Raw genomic sequence first — 19350 nt, forward strand, 5'->3', positions numbered from 1 at the left:
CTGAATCATTTGTCCATACCAGTGGCTTTGTGAAAGACACTGTTTTGATTTCACTTGGGCCTTCCCAAGAGTTTTTTTTTTTTCCAAGAGCAAAATAGTCGAATGGATTTTTCTTTTTGTGAGAGGTAATAAAGGGTGTGTCTTTTTTACGAAACCCGCCGAAACCCGCCGAAACCCGCCGAAACCCGCCGAAACCCGCCGAAACCCGACGAATCCCGACAAAGTTATGGGAAGTAGGTGGCTTGTGGGAGTGAACCTAGAACTCAGGGAAGTGTACACCATTGGGGAGTGAACCTGGGACTGGGTTTCGGCGGGTTTCGTAAAAAAGAACCAGTGCTTTTTTACGAAACCCGCCGAAACCCGCCGAAACCCGGCGAAACCCGACAATATACAGCAAAGTTATGGGAAGTAGACAACTGTGGGGAGTGAACCCGAGACTCAGGGAAGTGTACACCAGTCGGGAGTGAACCTGAGACTAAGTTTATCGGCCGGTTTCGGCGGGTTTCGTAAAAAAGAATTAGTGCTTTATTACGAAACCCGCCGAAACCCGCCGAAACCCGACAATATCCGGCAAAGTTATGGGAGTTTGGCAACAGTGGGGGGTGATCCTGGAGTCAGGGAATTGCACACCAGTGGGGAGTTAACCTGGGACTGTGTAAAAAGGATATCAGTGGGAAATAAACCTGGGACTAAAGGGACATGGATACCATTGAAAGTTGAAGCCGGATATGGGAATTGAGTACCAGAGGAGAATGAACCTGACACTATAGAAGGTGGGCGCCAGTGGGGAGTGAACCTGGGATTCAGGGAATTGCACACCAGTGGGGACTTAACCTGGGACTGTGTAAAAAGGATATCAGTGGGAAATAAACCTGGGACTAAAGGGAGATGGATACCATTGAAAGTTGAAGCCGGATATGGGAGTTGAGTACCAGAGGAGAATGAACCCGACACTATAGGAGATGGGCGCCAGTGTGGAGTGAACCTGGGACTCAGGGAAGTGCACACCAATTGGGAGTTAACCTTGGACTGTGGGAGATGGATAACTGTGGGTATCCGAGCCGAACTATAGGAGTTGAGTGCCAGAGGAGAATGAACCTGACACTATAGAAGGTGGGCGCCAGTGGGGAGTGAACCTGGGATTCAGGGAATTGCACACCAGTGGGGATTTAACCTGGAATATGTAAAAAGGATATCAGTGGAAAATAAACCTGGTACTAAAGGGAGATGGATACCATTAAAATTTGAAGCTTGGTATGAGAGTTTGGTACCAGAGGAGAATGAACCTGACACTAAAGGAGGTGGGCGCCAGTGGGGAGTGAACCTGGGACTATGTAAAAAGGATATCAGTGGGAAATAAACCTGGGACTAAAGGGAGATGAATACCATTGAAAGTTGAAGCCGGATATGAGAGCTTGGTACCAGAGGAGAATGAACCTGACAAAAAAGGGTGTGGCGCCAGTGGGGAGTGAACCTGGAACTATGTAAACAGGATATCAGTGGGAAATAAACCTGGGACTAAAGGGAGATGAATACCATTGAAAGTTGAAGCCGGATATGAGAGTTTGGTACCAGAGGAGAATGAACCTGACACTATAGGAGGTGGGCGCCATGTGGGAGTGAACCTGGGACTATGTAAAAAGGATATCAGTGGGAAATAAACCTGGGACTAAAGGGAGATGAATACCATTGAAAGTTGAAGCCGGATATGAGAGTTTGGTACCAGAGGAGAATGAACCTGACACTATAGAAGGTGGGCGCCAGTGGGGAGTGAACCTGGGACTATGTAAAAAGGATATGAGTGGGAAATAAACCTGGGACTAAAGGGAGATGAATACCATTGAAAGTTGAAGCCGGATATGAGAGTTTGGTACCAGAGGAGAATGAACCTGACACTATAGGATGGGGGCGCCAGTGGGGAGTGAACCTGGGACTATGTAAAAAGGAAATGAGTGGGAAATAAACCTGGGACTAAAGGGAGATGAATACCATTGAAAGTTGAAGCCGGATATGAGAGTTTGGTACCAGAGGAGAATGAACCTGACACTATAGGAGGTGGGCGCCAGTGGGGAGTGAACCTGGGACTATGTAAAAAGGATATCAGTAGGAAATAAATCTGGGACTAAAGGGAGGTGGATACCATTGGGAGTTAAAGCCGGATTTGGTAGTTGGGTACCAGAGGAGAGAGAAACCTGACACTATAGGAGGTGGGCGCCAGTGGGGAGTGAACCTGGGACTATGTAAAAAGGATATGAGTGGGAAATAAACCTGGGACTAAAGGGAGATGAATACCATTGAAAGTTGAAGCCGGATATGAGAGTTTGGTACCAGAGGAGAATGAACCTGACACTATAGGAGGTGGGCGCCAGTGGGGAGTGAACCTGGGACTATGTAAAAAGGATATCAGTGGGAAATAAACCTGGGACTAAACGGAGATGAATACCATTGAAAGTTGAAGCCGGATATGAGAGTTTGGTACCAGAGGAGAATGAACCTGACACTATAGGAGGTGGGCGCCAGTGGGGAGTGAACCTGGGACTATGTAAAAGGATATCAGTGGGAAATAAACCTGGGACTAAAGGGAGATGAATACCATTGAAAGTTGAAGCCGGATATGAGAGTTTGGTACCAGAGGAGAATGAACCTGACACTATAGGAGGTGGGCGCCAGTGGGGAGTGAACCTGGGACTATGTAAACAGGATATCAGTGGAAATAAACCTCGGACTAAAGGGAGATGGATACCATTGAAAGTTGAAGCCGGATATGAAAGCTTGGTACCAGAGGAGAATGAACCTGACACAAAAGGGGTGGGCGCCAGTGGGGAGTGAACCTGGGACTCAGGGAATTGCACACCAGTGGGGAGTTAACCTGGGAATATGTAAAAAGGAAATGAGTGGGAAATAAACCTGGGACTAAAGGGAGATGAATACCATTGAAAGTTGAAGCCGGATATGAGAGTTTGGTACCAGAGGAGAATGAACCTGACACTATAGGAGGTGGGCGTCAGTGGGAGTGAACCTGGGACTATGTAAAAAGGATATCAGTAGGAAATAAATCTGGGACTAAAGGGAGGTGGATACCATTGGAGTTAAAGCCGGATTTGTAGTTGGGTACCAGAGGAGAGAGAAACCTGACACTATAGAGGTGGGCGCCAGTGGGGAGTGAACCTGGGACTATGTAAAAAGGATATGAGTGGGAAATAAACCTGGGACTAAAGGAGATGAATACCATTGAAAGTTGAAGCCGGATATGAGAGTTTGGTACCAGAGGAGAATGAACCTGACACTATAGGAGGTGGCGCCAGTGGGGAGTGAACCTGGGACTATGTAAAAAGGATATCAGTGGGAAATAAACCTGGGACTAAAGGGAGATGAATACCATTGAAAGTTGAAGCCGGATATGAGAGTTTGGTACCAGAGGAGAATGAACCTGACACTATAGGAGGTGGGCGCCAGTGGGGAGTGAACCTGGGACTATGTAAACAGGATATCAGTGGGAAATAAACCTCGGACTAAAGGGAGTGGATACCATTGAAAGTTGAAGCCGGATATGAAAGCTTGGTACCAGAGGAGAATGAACCTGACACAAAAGGGTGGGCGCCAGTGGGGAGTGAACGACTCAGGGACCAGGGGAATTGTCAACCAGTGGGAGATAAATCCTGGGAATATAAGGAATCATGGAAATAAATCTGGAAAAGGAGATGGATACCATTGGAGTTGAAGCCGGATTTATTTCCACGGATATCTTTTAGATATTCACAGGTTAACTCCCCACTGGTGTGCAATTCCCTGACTCCCAGGTTCACTCCCCACTGGCGCCCACCTTTTATAGTGTCAGGTTTATTCTCCTCTGGTAGCCAACTCCTATAGTTCGGCTCGGATACCCACAGTTATCCATCTCCCACAGTCCCAGGTTAACTCCAAATTGGTGTGCACTTCCCTGAGTCCCAGGTTCACTCCACACTGGCGCCCATCTCCTATAGTGTCAGGTTCATTCTCCTCTGGTACTCAACTCCCATATCCGGCTTCAACTTTCAATGGTATCCTTCTCCCTTTAGTCCCAGGTTTATTTCCCACTCATATCCTTTTACATAGTCCCAGGTTCACTCCCCACTGGCGCCCACCTCCTATAGTGTCAGGTTCATTCTCCTCTGGTACCAAACTCTCATATCCAGCTTCAACTTTCAATGGTATTCATCTCCCTTTAGTCCCAGGTTTATTTCCCACTGATATCCTTTTTACATAGTCCCAGGTTCACTCCCCACTGGCGCCCACCTCCTATAGTGTCAGGTTCATTTCCTCTGGTACCAAACTCTCATATCCGGCTTCAACTTTCAATGGTATTCATCTCCCTTTAGTCCCAGGTTTATTTCCCACTCATATCCTTTTTACATAGTCCCAGGTTCACTCCCCACTGGCGCCCACCTCCTTTAGTGTCAGGTTCATTCTCCTCTGGTACCAAACTCTCATACCAAGCTTCAAATTTTAATGGTATCCATCTCCCTTTAGTACCAGGTTTATTTTCCACTGATATCCTTTTTACATATTCCCAGGTTAAATCCCCACTGGTGTGCAATTCCCTGACTCCCAGGTTCACTCCCCACTGGCGCCCACCTTTTATAGTGTCAGGTTTATTCTCCTCTGGTAGCCAACTCCTATAGTTCGGCTCGGATACCCACAGTTATCCATCTCCCACAGTCCCAGGTTAACTCCAAATTGGTGTCCACTTCCCTGAGTCCCAGGTTCACTCCACACTGGCGCCCATCTCCTATAGTGTCAGGTTCATTCTCCTCTGGTACTCAACTCCCATATCCGGCTTCAAATTTCAATGGTATCCTTCTCCCTTTAGTCCCAGGTTTATTTCCCACTCATATCCTTTTTACATAGTCCCAGGTTCACTCCCCACTGGCGCCCACCTCCTATAGTGTCAGGTTCATTCTCCTCTGGTACCAAACTCTCATATCCAGCTTCAACTTTCAATGGTATTCATCTCCCTTTAGTCCCAGGTTTATTTCCCACTGATATCCTTTTTACATAGTCCCAGGTTCACTCCCCACTGGCGCCCACCTCCTATAGTGTCAGGTTGATTCTCCTCTGGTACCAAACTCTCATATCCGGCTTCAACTTTCAATGGTATTCATCTCCCTTTAGTCCCAGGTTTATTTCCCACTCATATCCTTTTTACATAGTCCCAGGTTCACTCCCCACTGGCGCCCACCTCCTATAGTGTCAGGTTCATTCTCCTCTGGTACCAAACTCTCATATCCGGCTTCAACTTTCAATGGTATTCATCTCCCTTTAGTCCCAGGTTTATTTCCCACTGATATCCTTTTTACATAGTCCCAGGTTCACTCCCCACTGGCGCCCACCTCCTTTAGTGTCAGGTTCATTCTCCTCTGGTACCAAACTCTCATACCAAGCTTCAAATTTTAATGGTATCCATCTCCCTTTAGTACCAGGTTTATTTTCCACTGATATCCTTTTTACATATTCCCAGGTTAAATCCCCACTGGTGTGCAATTCCCTGAATCCCAGGTTCACTCCCCACTGGCGCCCACCTTCTATAGTGTCAGGTTCATTCTCCTCTGGCACCCAACTCCTATAGTTCGGCTCGGATACCCACAGTTATCCATCTCCCACAGTCCAAGGTTAACTCCCAATTGGTGTGCAATTCCCTGAATCCCAGGTTCACTCCCCACTGGCGCCCACCTTCTATAGTGTCAGGTTCATTCTCCTCTGGTACTCAACTCCCATATCCGGCTTCAACTTTCAATGGTATCCATCTCCCTTTAGTCCCAGGTTTATTTCCCACTGATATCCTTTTACACAATCCCAGGTTAACTCCCCACTGGTGTGCAATTCCCTGAATCCCAGGTTCACTCCCCACTGGCGCCCACCTTCTATAGTGTCAGGTTCATTCTCCTCTGGTACTCAATTCCCATATCCGGCTTCAACTTTCAATGGTATCCATGTCCCTTTAGTCCCAGGTTTATTTCCCACTGATATCCTTTTTACACAGTCCCAGGTTAACTCCCCACTGGTGTGCAATTCCCTGACTCCCAGGATCACCCCCCACTGTTGCCAAACTCCCATAACTTTGCCGGATATTGTCGGGTTTCGGCGGGTTTCGGCGGGTTTCGTAATAAAGCACTAATTCTTTTTTACGAAACCCGCCGAAACCGGCCGATAAACTTAGTCTCAGGTTCACTCCCGACTGGTGTACACTTCCCTGAGTCTCGGTTCACTCCCCACAGTTGTCTACTTCCCATAACTTTGCTGTATATTGTCGGTTTCGCCGGGTTTCGGCGGGTTTCGGCGGGTTTCGTAAAAAAGCACTGGTTCTTTTTTACGAAACCCCCGAAACCCAGTCCCAGGTTCACTCCCCAATGGTGTACACTTCCCTGAGTTCTAGGTTCACTCCCCACAGCCACCTACTTCCCATAACGTTGTCGGGATTCGTCGGGTTTCATCGGGTTTCGGCGGGTTTCGGCGGGTTTCGGCGGGTTTCGGCGGGTTTCGTAAAAAAGACACACCGGTAATAAATCTCTCCCCCCCCCCCCCCCCCCCCCCTGTAAATCGGCTCTCAATAATAATAATTATTTTGTAACCATATGAATGTATCTCTTTTGGCAGTGATCCTGTGGCTATGTCAGTGTGTAGGATTTTAATGTGGTTTCTGACTTGCTATAGGATGTATCGCTCTTGGATCTACTTCTGACCTCTATTGAACTACAGTGGAGCTCGGGTATAACAAGAACCTTTGTTCCAAGCAAACATTCTCATTATTCTTGAGCTTTCTTGATTCCTGACCTCCCATAGTGGGCAGGGAGGTACATACTGTGTCTTCTATACCCTTATATCCGTTTTCCAACATGCTTTGTGTCTTTGTCTTGGAATGAGATTACTTGGTTTTGTCCTGGCCCTGGCCGGGAGGGAAACAGTCAAGTGCATAGTTATTGTTTTGGGAGATGATATTTTTTCCCTTGTAAATCATCTCTCTGTTATGTATTATTATGTTTGTTATTATGAATGTATAATGTAAGCATTTGAGTGTATTCCTCGTTGTTAGATTTTGTGCTTGTGTTTGGATGAGGCGTATTATAGGTGATCTCAAACTAAGTACATTGGCGGTATGCTCTTGGAATCTACATCTGATCCCTATTTGTTCCCAGTTCCCCTATGTCTTACTTTCTCTTGGGTGCCTTAATTGTAATTCTAGAACTTTTTACTATCCCATTTTCTTCCTTTTTACTGGCGCTGATATAACCTAAATGTGTTGCAAGCGCTGTAAAACTCTTTAAAACAAACAAAACATAGGTGCATTGATGACACTTGAACTTGTCCAGTAATAGTTAAGATGGATTAGGTATTTAATTTAATTTGGAGGGGTGATCATCTTGGCAAAGTCCCTTATCTAGCTACACTCTAGACGTCTATCAGCCATATTAAAAGTAATAGCTATCCGATTGATTCACACCTTTTTTGTCTTATTAAATTAAACCGAGCAGTTAATACCCAGGAATATCCTGGTTTGTGAATTATTTCGAATTTTAAAGATTCTGTTTTACTGGGGTGTCAAACTCTTGAGTTCACATTTTAGTCTTAGGTGACACTTGCCGCACTTTTCAGATTACATCGACCACATGAAAGGTATGATGGTACTCAGAATTAGCAATCCTTTACACGGGTACATTGTGAAAAGTAAAACAATGGAAACCACCTGGGTGAGGTTCCTGACCTCCCATAGTGGGCAGGGGGGTACATACTGCGTCTTCTATCCCCTTATATCTGTTTTCCAACTTGCTTTCTGTCTTTGTCTTGGAATGAGATTACTTGGTTTTGTCCTGGCCCTGGCCGGAGTCCTAGCTGGGAGGGAAACAGTCAAATGCAAAGTTATTGTTTTGGGAGATGATATTTTTTTCCTTGTAAATCATCTCTCTGTTATGTATATAATGCAAGCATTTGAGTGTATTCATCTTTGTTGGATTTTGTGCTCGTGTCCGGATGAGACTTATAGGTGGTCTCAAACTAAGTACTTTGATAGTGTGCTCTTGGAATTCACATCTGATCCCTATTTGTTCCCAGTTCCCCTGTGTCTTGCTTTTTCTTGGGTGCTTGATTTGTAGTTCTAGAACTTTTTACTATCCCATTTTCTTCCTTTTTACTGTCGCTGATATAACCTAAATGTGTTGCAAGCGCCGTAAAACCCTTAAAAAACGAACAAACAACAATGGAAACCACAATATAGGGAAAGAATAAGTGGATCTGAGTAGTGATCTACCCATTTCCAAATTCAGGCCACTTATAAAAAGTTATTAATGTAGGCTTTTAAATTGGTCCTATTCTTTTATGACATAAATGTAATGTAAATGTAATTGTAATTCATAAAGCGCTTTGAGAAAATTTAGTAGATAATGCGCAATATAGAAGCTCAATTTCAATTACAGTGGAACCTCCCGATTACGACAACCTCCTGATAACGACATTGACCCGTGGTCCCGATTTTTTTTCTATTTAAGATCAGTAAAAATAACTTCCAAATAACGACGCACTTTTTGATAAAACCTCCGAATAACGACATCATTTTGGAGATTTTCGTAGATATCTGAAACTAAAAATACCAAGTATGAGTACTCAAAGTTTATAAAAACGATTCCTGCTGCTTTTGAAACCAATGAGAACGCAGCTTTTTTTTTGACGAATCTTGGCTGATATGCATTAATAAAAACCAAGGAAAATTATAGGTAAATGAAGTATAAGTGTATAGTAGTAATATAAAAGTAATATAGTTAGTAAGTAGTATAGTTAAAAGTAGTATTATAGTAGAGATAGTATATATAGTTAGTAGTAGTATAAGTGTATAGTTAGTATATAGTAATATAGTATAGATATATTAGTATAAATGTAAGTAGTATAGATAGTAATAGTAGTGAATGTAGTAGTATGTGAGTATGATAGTAGTAGTAGTAGTAGTAGTAGTAGTAGTTGTATTAGTGAGTAGTAGTATAGTAAGTAGTAGTAGGAATTTTAGTTATAAGTAATAGTTAGTAGTTAGTTTAAAGAGTATGTAAGTAGTTGTGACATATTAGTAGTATGTAGTAGTAAATAGTAAGAATAATTAGGAGTAGTAAAAAGTAATAGATTAAGTAGAATGACATAAGTAGTAGTAGTAGTATAGTAGTAGTAGTAGTATATGTAGTAGTAGTATAGTAGTATAGTATAGTAGTAGTAGTAGTAGTATTTAGTAGTGTAGTAGTAGTAGTATAGTAGTAGTAGTAGTAGTAGTAGTAGTAGTAGTAGTAGTAGTAGTAGTAGTAGTAGTAGTAGTAGTAGTAGTAGTAGCAGCAGCAGCAGTAGTAGTAGTAGTAGTAGTAGTAGTAGTGTTTTTGTGGGAGGAGGGGGAAGAAGAGGATGAGGAATTTTATCTAACTCACAGCGTCCGAATTACCTGTTTTTGTTTGTTTTAAAGGGTTTTACAGCGCTTGTGACACATCTATGTCATGTCAGCGCCAGTAAAAAGGAAGAAAATTGGAGAGTAAAAAACATTCTAGATTTACAATTGAAATGACATAAGAAAAAGTAAGACAAAGGGAATGGTTTAAATAGGGAACAGATGTAGATTCTAGGAGCACACTATCAGTGTACTCAGTTCAGATCACCTAAAAGTCTCATCCAGACAAATGCACAAGAACCCTCTAAGAGGAATACACTACAATGTTTTGTTTGTTTTGTCAATGTTAATAAAACTGGTCCCGCGGGCCTTACCACGCCCACTTTGTCCGCCATCTTGGAAACCTCTAAATAACGACACCTCCGGATAACGACATAAAAAGTCGGTCCCGTGGCATGTCGTTATCGGGAGGTTCCACTGTATTTTTTTTTAGAATTAATTTATACAGCGTGCAGAATCGACAAAGTGCTCTAAGACGCTACACATACAAAGACAATAGGTAACACAAAACGCAAATACTATACTATTCAAAAGCCTGCATGTCAGCAAAGGTTTCCTAAAATCACTGAGCTTTTTGATTTCTTTATTCCATACTTTGGGGCCCCGACAAAGAGAGATTTTTCAGCTAGAGTGAGTTTAGAGATGGGAACAGTAATCAGTCATTAATTTTGAGATCTCTTAGTCTTAGCTCATTACAATTCCACAATAATATGAGCCAAAAATAAAACTGAATAAATAAATGCCTTGTACTGTTTCACTGTATTACATGTTTACAAATTGAAAGTGAAATAAATACTATTACAGCCCTGTCATGCATGGTAAATGAGGATTAATAATTTCCCACTAGGAACAGAAGAAAAATACTTGAAATAGTATTCGAGCCTGGGTCATGATGCTATGCATAGTCCATCCTCAAATACACTTGAGTCAAAAGAGAATGCGTTTAAAGAAAAAATAGAAATAGATCTCAGTAGCAATGTATGTATTCATGTTCATTGTCTTTTCTGAGAATACATTTGGCAGTAGGGTGGGTGGATATCCCCAAAGGCCAGGGGGGGGGGGGGGGGGGGGGGGGGGGGGGGAGGCATTTGCCCTTGAGACTGAGGTATTTATTTTATTTTTATGGCTATATCTTTTCGATATCCTCTATTTACTGACATTTAAAAAAAAATGATCAGTCGCAAATACCATCAAACATCTAAGAAAAACAGACATAGGACACAAAACCAGACTCTTTCAACTGAGGACTGTTGTTTATGTTTGATGAAACCGGTTTTTCTTTTTTTTTTTGGGGGGGGGGGGGGGGGGGGCTAATTTGTGTTATTTAAAAAAAGATTAATATCAAAGGGAGAATATGTTCTGTAAATATAATCAACCTTTTAATTAATATATATATTACATTTCAACATGTAAAATTTTGTATGGACGATTGTAAACTGTAACATTTTCTGATTTCAAAATCGCACACACATACAGAAACAGTAAAATTCTCGATTACAATTGCTTCCATTACACATTTTTGGGGGATAAAATTGATAAAATTTTACAAAAAGACCATGTCATGTTTTGCTTTAAATATCACATGATTACATCAATATGGAAACGAGAGATTAAATCTGACTGTGAAACTGAAATGAACATAATGAACTATTCCTGCCTTACATGTCTCAAAATTTCAAATGAAATAAAATCTTGAGCTGTATAAGAAAAATTCGATTCAAGAGTTGTACTCAACAAGATTAATTTTAAAAAAATGCAATTTAAAAAATCAAAGATTATTGAATCTGTTTTAAAAGACTGTGCTTTTTGCAAAAATCTTAATTTCTCATAATTGAACCCCCCCCCCCCCCCCACAAAAAAAAAAAAATACCTTGATAATTTCAACATCAATCTTTCACTCCTTAAAAACAAAGTACATGAAACAAAATAAGTATTTAACACGGTTTGAAAATGCATGAACTTAAGGTAATGACAGTCAACAATAAGATTGTCCTTTGGCATAGTGGTCATTACGCGTGTTGGAAAATAAAAAGTTAGAAAACAAATATTACCAATTATAAGAAAAGGTGTAAAACCAGTTTGGTTCCAGTGACATGGCAGAGTAAGTCGCACTTCAAATAAATGCATAGAAACGATGATGAAGGATAAGTTACTATCGGTTAAACAAAACTTTGGCATTGTTGGGTAACAAATCTTGTAAAACTTGTCTACTAACATTTATAATTCATATATATATTTGATCATAATAATTTTGACAATCAATATTTTCATCATAAAGCAGAATCGAGATGACATGGTCAATATACTGGCAGTCTAAAATAAGTGCATGATTGCATGAGCTCTTGGTACAAATTATTTGACGTGAGTTTTTTTTAAAAAGCAGACGGAAGTATCTCAGACTTGTTTTATGCTTCAAGCCAAAGACTATGCATAATTTGTTTTTCTTTTAATCGTGCGAATATATATTTTCTTTCTTTTCCATAGGGTAAGCATAAAAAACCCCAATAATATTAGGATTGAATACTCTTGAATAACAAAATATAAGGTAACATAATAAAATGAAAAATGCTTCAATGAATAATGGTTGTATTATTGTTTTTGATTTTTCGAGTTTTCATTTAACCCTTTTGCTAGCATCTTTCCAAAAAACAAAAAACAAAAAAATTCACCAATGGCTCTTTATTCATTGATCAAGCCAAAACAAACCTAAAGCTAAGTATACACCAATCACCAACGAAAGCAATATAAGATATATACATTTCATAGTTTAACTAATATCAACCAACATAACATAATCCTGGATCTTGGATGAGGAAGAACACCATTTTAGTCATCAATGATTAGTACGATTCAGTACTAAAAAAACTCCAGATGACGCTGATAATCTTAGACGATATTTCAATTTAAGCCAACACAATACTACATGGCAGTCATTGCAAAAATGGAAGAATTTTATTTTTAGACCAATTAAAGAAAGACAGGAGAGTTTATACTAAGCTTTTATGAACATTTTGCTTGACGGTGTTGATTGTTCTTGCACTACCCATACAAAGATATGCAATGCGAATGATGTAGTCCACCAATGAATGCAAACAATTTTGATACCCACAATCTCTTTCCCTTAAAAAGGCTTAAAACAAAAAAAAAAAAAAAAAATAAAATAAAAAGAGTCTTGAGGTATTGAGTTTAAATTGACTGCACTGAATTCAAAACTAGGGACGAAAGGTGGGATTTCATTATATTTGTGTCTGTGGCGTATTGGTCAAAAATGGAGTAGGAGCAACACGGGGCATCATGCCTTTCTCTTTCTGCCGTTGTTCCATTTCTTCTCGCCTCTTTCTAACCTCTTCACGTAATTTCTGGTACTCTGGGTGGTTTAGTTTGTAGCTCAGTTTCCACAAGACTGGCTTTGAGCGAGGTGTGTATCGTTGACCAAACATGTCAGTTTTCTGGCCAGGAGGAGGAGGTGTGGGAGGAGGAGATGGGACTGGAATGAATCGATGAGAATATTTCTTGAAGTTCTCTGGAGGAAGAATATCACCTGTGGATGAACAAAAATAATGCAATAAATTCAATACTAAATTAAGTAACTATAATGCAGCATGCATTCATTGAACACACATTTGACAAATTCACGGGTTCAACGAATAAGGACAGAAATCCCAAATCATGTCCTTCACTGTCTTAGTAAATTTTAAACAGCGTCCATGAATGGTTTCCATTTTCATTGAACTAAACTGACATTTGGCCCCACACACTGCTAACAAAAAAAATAAAAATAAAAAGAGAGCGAGAGAGAAAGAGAGAGAGAGAGCAAGTTGCGTTAAGCCTTTGTGAACTTATAGTCAGAAACGACCAGAAAAAAAAAAGAAAGTTAATTATTGTGAGTTGTATTCGATACCAATGGAGTCATTTATTTCCAAGAGCACCACTAACAACTCACTTTTCATTTTCGTTTCGTAATCGCCACCTTGTAATGTGACATAAATTAAGTAAGTTTCAGGCGTAGCCATCTTAAGTGCTCGCCTCACCCCAAACAATCAACTCCACTGTTATAATACACAATCTCATTCATTGAAACAACTCATGTCACTCCAACCAATACTAAATGAGTGATATTTAAGAAAATGCGAGGGTCAACAATATAAAATGTCACAAAAATATTATATTATGAGAAGAAAATATCCCCCCCCCCTTCACTTCCACGACTGTAAAACAAAATATCCAACTTTATGGTAAGATCTGTCGCTGGAATGTTTTAGGAGTTGATTTTTGGTATTTTTGACTAGTAGCCTTCTGAGGATCGAAGCTGTTAGATTGGAGAGTAGAGGGTAATGATTTCTATAGTTTGTACATGCGACTGTGCATTTAGTGGATTGTGAAACAAAGGAAGCCAATTCCAGCTAAAACAGTAAGCCAGTGTAAAATTTCAAACATTGTCTTCATTCTTGTTTCATTCACTTTGTCAACGCCCTGTTTTTTAAATATGCGGAAGACAGTCTCAAAGCAGAAATGATTATTTTGAGCAAAAATTTTTCATCTTATGTACAGTATGATAATATACTTTTTGTCAATGTTAATCTTGAAGATAAAAAAGATCAAACCTGATTCATTGAGCGGGGGATTGCGTGCATCTGTTTTGCACTTGAGCTTCTTGAAATCATGCACTTCAGTTTTTGTCCTGCGAATTGCAAGCTTTTTTGCATTTTCATCTTGGAATAAATTAGTTTCCCTGATGTATTTTTCGAACGAATGTTCCCCAACTTGTGAAGGTGCTGGAATATTCAGAGGATACATAGAAGCAATCACATCAGTGATTTTTCGTTCATCAGCAGAAAAATTAAGTCCAAACTGTCTTCTAAAATTCCTCCATATGTTACTGTTATAGTTGGCATCAGGTCGTGTTGGATAAGGGGCCTCATGTTTTCCTGCCTCACCCCACAGTCTTTGTTCCACGCTGGAATGCTGATGTGTGAATGCACGTGTTGGTGAGCGTAAGAAATGACAACATTCAATATCAACCATAGTGTGAGGTTTACGTCGTCCAGTGAGACGTGTGATGGCTCTAGGGGTAAATCCGGAATAGTGTGGGATGCTCTCATTCATCAGATTCTCTCTCTCAGCAAGAGTCATCTTTCCATCTCTGCTCTCCATCATGATGTTTGGTTCTCAGCCAGTTCTAAAATAGATAATAATAATAATAATAATAATAATAATAATAATAATAATAATAATAATAATAATAATAATAATAATAATAATAGATATTTATTGTCTATAAATATGGCAATTTACCATTTAGTAACACTTATTATAACGTTATATGATAACTATAACATTGAACTATAGATATTTCACTTCTATACTTATTCTCTCTCTCTCTCTCTCTCTCACTCTCACTCTCTCTCACGCACGCACACACACACACACACACACACACACACACTCTCTCTCTCTCACTTGAAACCAATGATAAGATGTGGAGTATAGTTTTGGATTTATAAGAATTTCAGATGCTTTTAAAATAGACCCAAATAGTATAAGAAGCAAATAGCAATCTCAAAATTGTCAACAGCAGAAGATGTTTCAGTTTCAGGCTTTAACTTCAAACTTCAAAAAGTTCTTTGAAAGAATGCGCCCAAGGCGGGAATTAAATAAAACTGAATGGTGATATTATCACAATCATTAAAGATGTCAATCTAAAATCTAAATAATCATCTTAACATTTGCATACCTCATATACCTCCTAAACAAATAATAACATAGCGCTGAGTTGAATGCAACGAGTCGCCATTTTGATGCTAATTGTGTCGCTATGTGATACTTCGTCTCTCGCGAGAATGTTTCTATCCTCCAAAAATTGGTCTAATTATTGATATTTAAATGTTTGGAACACTGTCATTATAATTTTTGTAAATCGTTAATTTATTGATTTTTTTTCATTTTGATGTCGAATCCGGATAAAAGTTGTTTTTGTTTAAATTTTAGTTTTAATCGCTAAAAATATCCATTTTCGGCGGGGTGCTATTAGAGTGTTGGAACAGCGCATTCGAATGTTTATTATGGGAACCATAAACATGGCTGCCCTCTGCAATTATTTCATGTGAGAAATTTTGGATTTTGTATGGTGTATTCAGAGACGGAAAAGGGTGAGTGAATGATTGGATAAGTCGGGCTTGCATGAAATTTTTATTTTAATTAAACCTTTTTGTGTTAAATTTTCATTCACTAATCGCTATTCGGTTCCACAGTCCTACTTAGATTTAGATCAGCTGCTATGATGATCATTCTATCTAAGTCAAGGACCGACTAAGACCAATAAATCACAACGCGTGCATGTTGGTTCCTTATTCTTATTTCACTGAAAAGAAAAAAAAATTTATTTGCCTAGGATTAAGATTATCAACAAATGAGTTTAATGAATGTAAATGCAATTTGCACGAAAGAATCTGTACAGTTCTTTTGTTTTTATTATAATATTGGTTCGCTATAAAATTGTGGATATATCACAAAACTACCTGCACCGGGTGAAATAAATGTGGGAATCACTCGACATCGGTTCCTATAAGTTACTATTCAAAATATATTGAATGGTGTTAGTGAAATCAATATTCTCTATTGTTTAAATTAATGAAACTATTTTCATATTAGTAGGCTATATAAATATAATATTCATGATTGTAACAATGGCATTGTCATTGTTGGTTATATTATGTGTTACTATTGATATTGTTTGTTGATGTCGCCAATGGAGGTAATAATGTCAATGATTAGATTGATGATTATCATCATTATCATACTCATTATCACCATCACCATAACACCACCACCACCACCACCACCACCACCACCATCATCATCACCATCACCATCAATCAGCGTTATTATTATTATTATTATTATTATTATTATTATTATTATTATTATTATTATTATTATTATTATTATTATTATTATTATTATTATTATTAACATATTATCATTAGTACTACTACTACTACTACTACTACTACTACTACTACTACTACTACTACTACTACTACTACTACTACTACTACTACTACTACTACTAATAATAATAATAATAGTAATAATAATGATAATAATAATAGTATACTACTACTACTACTTCCCCGTGTGGTGTCCGGGGTCCCTCAACTGAGAGGGTCAAGAATAGCCCAACGCCAAGCCAGCGTGTCGTAAAAGGCGACTAATGGTGTGTGATTCCCCCATCTTTGAGTCACCTGGTCCTCCAGGTTGGGGGTTGGCAAAGGGTTAACACCCCTTTCCGTTAAACTCAAACCGTTACAGAAACACAGACAGACAAACTAAATCCTTTTTTTAGCTTGGGCGACCGAAGAGTTTCTGGAATTACAGAATTTATGAAGGACAACAGACAAAGCCGAAAGGACTCTGCTGACCCGATGACGTCTTCGCCAAACAAGCAGCTTCGAATTGCGTCGTGGAACGTTCGCACCATGTATGAAGCAGGAAAAAGCTCTCAAGTTGTGACTGAGATGAGAAGATACAGGCTGCATATACTTGGAGTAAGCGAAACCCACTGGATACAATCCGGACAGAAACACCTCAAGTCTGGGGAGAAGATTTTATATTCAGGGAGAGGGGACGGGATTCATACACAGGGAGTAGGAATAATTCTAAGCAAGTTTGCCCAGAAGTCACTGAGAGGATGGGAACAATGCGGAGAAAGGATCATTATGGCGTCCTTTACAACACGGAGTAAGAAGATCAGCATGAACATTGTACAGATCTATGCCCCAACAAATGATGCAACAGATGAGGACAAAGATACATTTTATGGTCTGCTACAACAAGTCATTGACAAGTTGCCAAGGAAAGACATCAACATATTGATGGGAGATGCTAATGCAAAAGTGGGACAGGATAACGTAGGCTATGAAGGTATCATGGGACGTCATGGCATGGGAGAAATGAATGATAATGGAGAGAGATTTGCAAATTTCTGTGCATTCAACAGTTTGGTGATTGGAGGATCAGTGTTCCCCCATAAGAGGATTCACAAAGCAACTTGGGTCTCACCAGATGGTGTGACAGAGAATCAGATTGATCATTTTTGTATCTCTCGTAGATTCAGACGTTCATTGGAAGATGTGACAGTACAGAGAGGGGCAGATGTTGGATCAGACCACCACCTGCTATTGGCAAAGCTTAAGCTCCGACTCAGAAAACACGGGGCCAGATCACATACAAGAAGAAAATTCGAGGTGAATGCACTTGATGGGGAAAAAAATGAGGAATTCAAACTACAATTGAGTAATAGATTCCAACCTCTTACTGAGCTCGAGGAGGACATAGATGTAGAGTCACATTGGGCAAAGATCAAGGAAGTCTACATAACAACTTGCCACGAGGTATTGGGGGTAAAGAAATCGGAACATAAAGAATGGATAAGTCCAACCACCTTGGACCTTATTGAAAAGAGGAGAACAAGGAAGGAACAAGTGAATGCAAGCCGAAAAGGGCTTCAAGACTGGATGCACAAGAGCAGTATCGAGCCATAGCTAAGGAAGTCAAAAGATCTGTGAAGAAAGACAAGGAAGCATTCATGAACAGACTTGCAGAGAAAGCAGAAGCAGCAGCGACTGGAGGACACATGAGGATCCTTTATCAAACTACCAAGACACTTGCTGGAAAATATGGGAAACCAGAGGTACCAGTCAAAGACAAAGATGGGAAAACTATTTTTGGAAAAGAGGCTCAATCTGAACGATGGAGGGAACATTTCAACTGCCTTCTGAACAGACCACCACCAGACAACCAGCCAGAAATTTTGCCTGCAAGGAATGAGCTACCAATTAGCTGTGATCCACCATCGATAGCAGAGATTGTGGGTGCCATTAACAAGATGAAAAGGGGGAAAGCTGCTGGACCAGACCAGATTCCACCGGAGGCTCTAAAAGTTGATGCGGAAAGAAATGCTGAGGCCCTGCACCCACTATTTGAGAGAATCTGGAATAACGGGATATTCCCAAAGGATTGGAAGGAAGGACATCTTATCAAGCTTCCAAAGAAAGGGGACCTCAGTAATTGTAATAATTATCGAGGCATCACTCTTCTTTCTATCCCAGGAAAGGTTTTCAACCGTATTATTTTAGAGAGAATTAAGAATGCAACAGATGCTAAACTGCGGGACGAACAGGCAGGTTTTCGGAAAAACCGTTCAACCACCGACCAGATTGCCTCTCTGCGAGTCATAGTAGAACAGTCTATAGAATGGAACTCTCCTCTTATTGTCAACTTTCTGGATTACGAGAAGGCTTTCGACAGTATTGACAGAGCAACATTGTGGAAAATTCTGGCACATTATGGACTCCCTGAAAAGATAGTAAACCTCATTAAGGAAATGTATGAAGGATCAAGTTGCAGGGTTGTACATGAAGATCAGCTTACTGACAGCTTTGAAATTAAGACTGGTGTCAAGCAGGGATGCTTGCTCTCACCATTCCTGTTCATCCTTGTCATTGATTGGCTAATGAAGGAAACCTCCAAAGGGAGAAGAAATGGGATACAGTGGACCCCCTGGACACAGTTGGATGATCTGGATTTTGCAGATGATCTGGCTCTTTTGTCCCACACCCAGGACCAGATGCAAGCAAAAACCACAATTATAAACAGCCTCTCGGAATCAATTGGTCTAAGAATTCACCCTGCAAAGTCAAAGGTCTTGAGGATAGGTACGCGTCAAAGGGAGCAGATCAAAGTAAAAGATCAGGAACTCGAAGATATAGACACTTTCTGCTATCTCGGAAGTATAATTGACAAGGATGGAGGCACGGAAGCAGAGGTGAAAGCACGAATAGGAAAGGCACAGGCTGCATTCACATCTTTGAACAGAGTTTGGAGAACTAAAGATATCT

The 19350-nt window shown here is 40.1% G+C and overlaps 2 protein-coding genes across 2 annotated transcripts in view; one reads left to right on the top strand and one right to left on the bottom strand.

Annotated features, from left to right (window-relative positions):
• Nucleotides 1-10808: 10808 nt before the first annotated feature.
• Nucleotides 10809-15268, bottom strand: LOC144978268 (testis-expressed protein 52-like). Its single transcript, XM_078924114.1, has 3 exons — nt 15186-15268; nt 14056-14630; nt 10809-12992 (listed from the first exon to the last, which is right to left on the bottom strand). Exons 2-3 carry the CDS (start codon nt 14606-14608, stop codon nt 12688-12690), a joined length of 858 nt encoding a protein of 285 aa, XP_078780240.1. The 5' UTR covers nt 14609-14630; nt 15186-15268; the 3' UTR covers nt 10809-12687.
• A 228-nt stretch (nt 15269-15496) lies between these two features.
• LOC144978274 (uncharacterized) overlaps nt 15497-19350 on the top strand; it is a 35121-nt gene continuing 31267 nt past the window's right edge. The window contains exon 1 of the mRNA XM_078924121.1: nt 15497-15600. The gene's annotated coding sequence lies outside the window, so the exon portion shown is untranslated. The remainder of the gene's footprint in view (nt 15601-19350) is intronic.

Source organism: Berghia stephanieae, chromosome 8 (assembly GCF_034508935.2).
Source record: "Berghia stephanieae isolate SIO BIC M18660-M18661 chromosome 8, UCSD_Bste_1.3, whole genome shotgun sequence".
Taxonomy (NCBI): domain Eukaryota; kingdom Metazoa; phylum Mollusca; class Gastropoda; order Nudibranchia; family Aeolidiidae; genus Berghia; species Berghia stephanieae.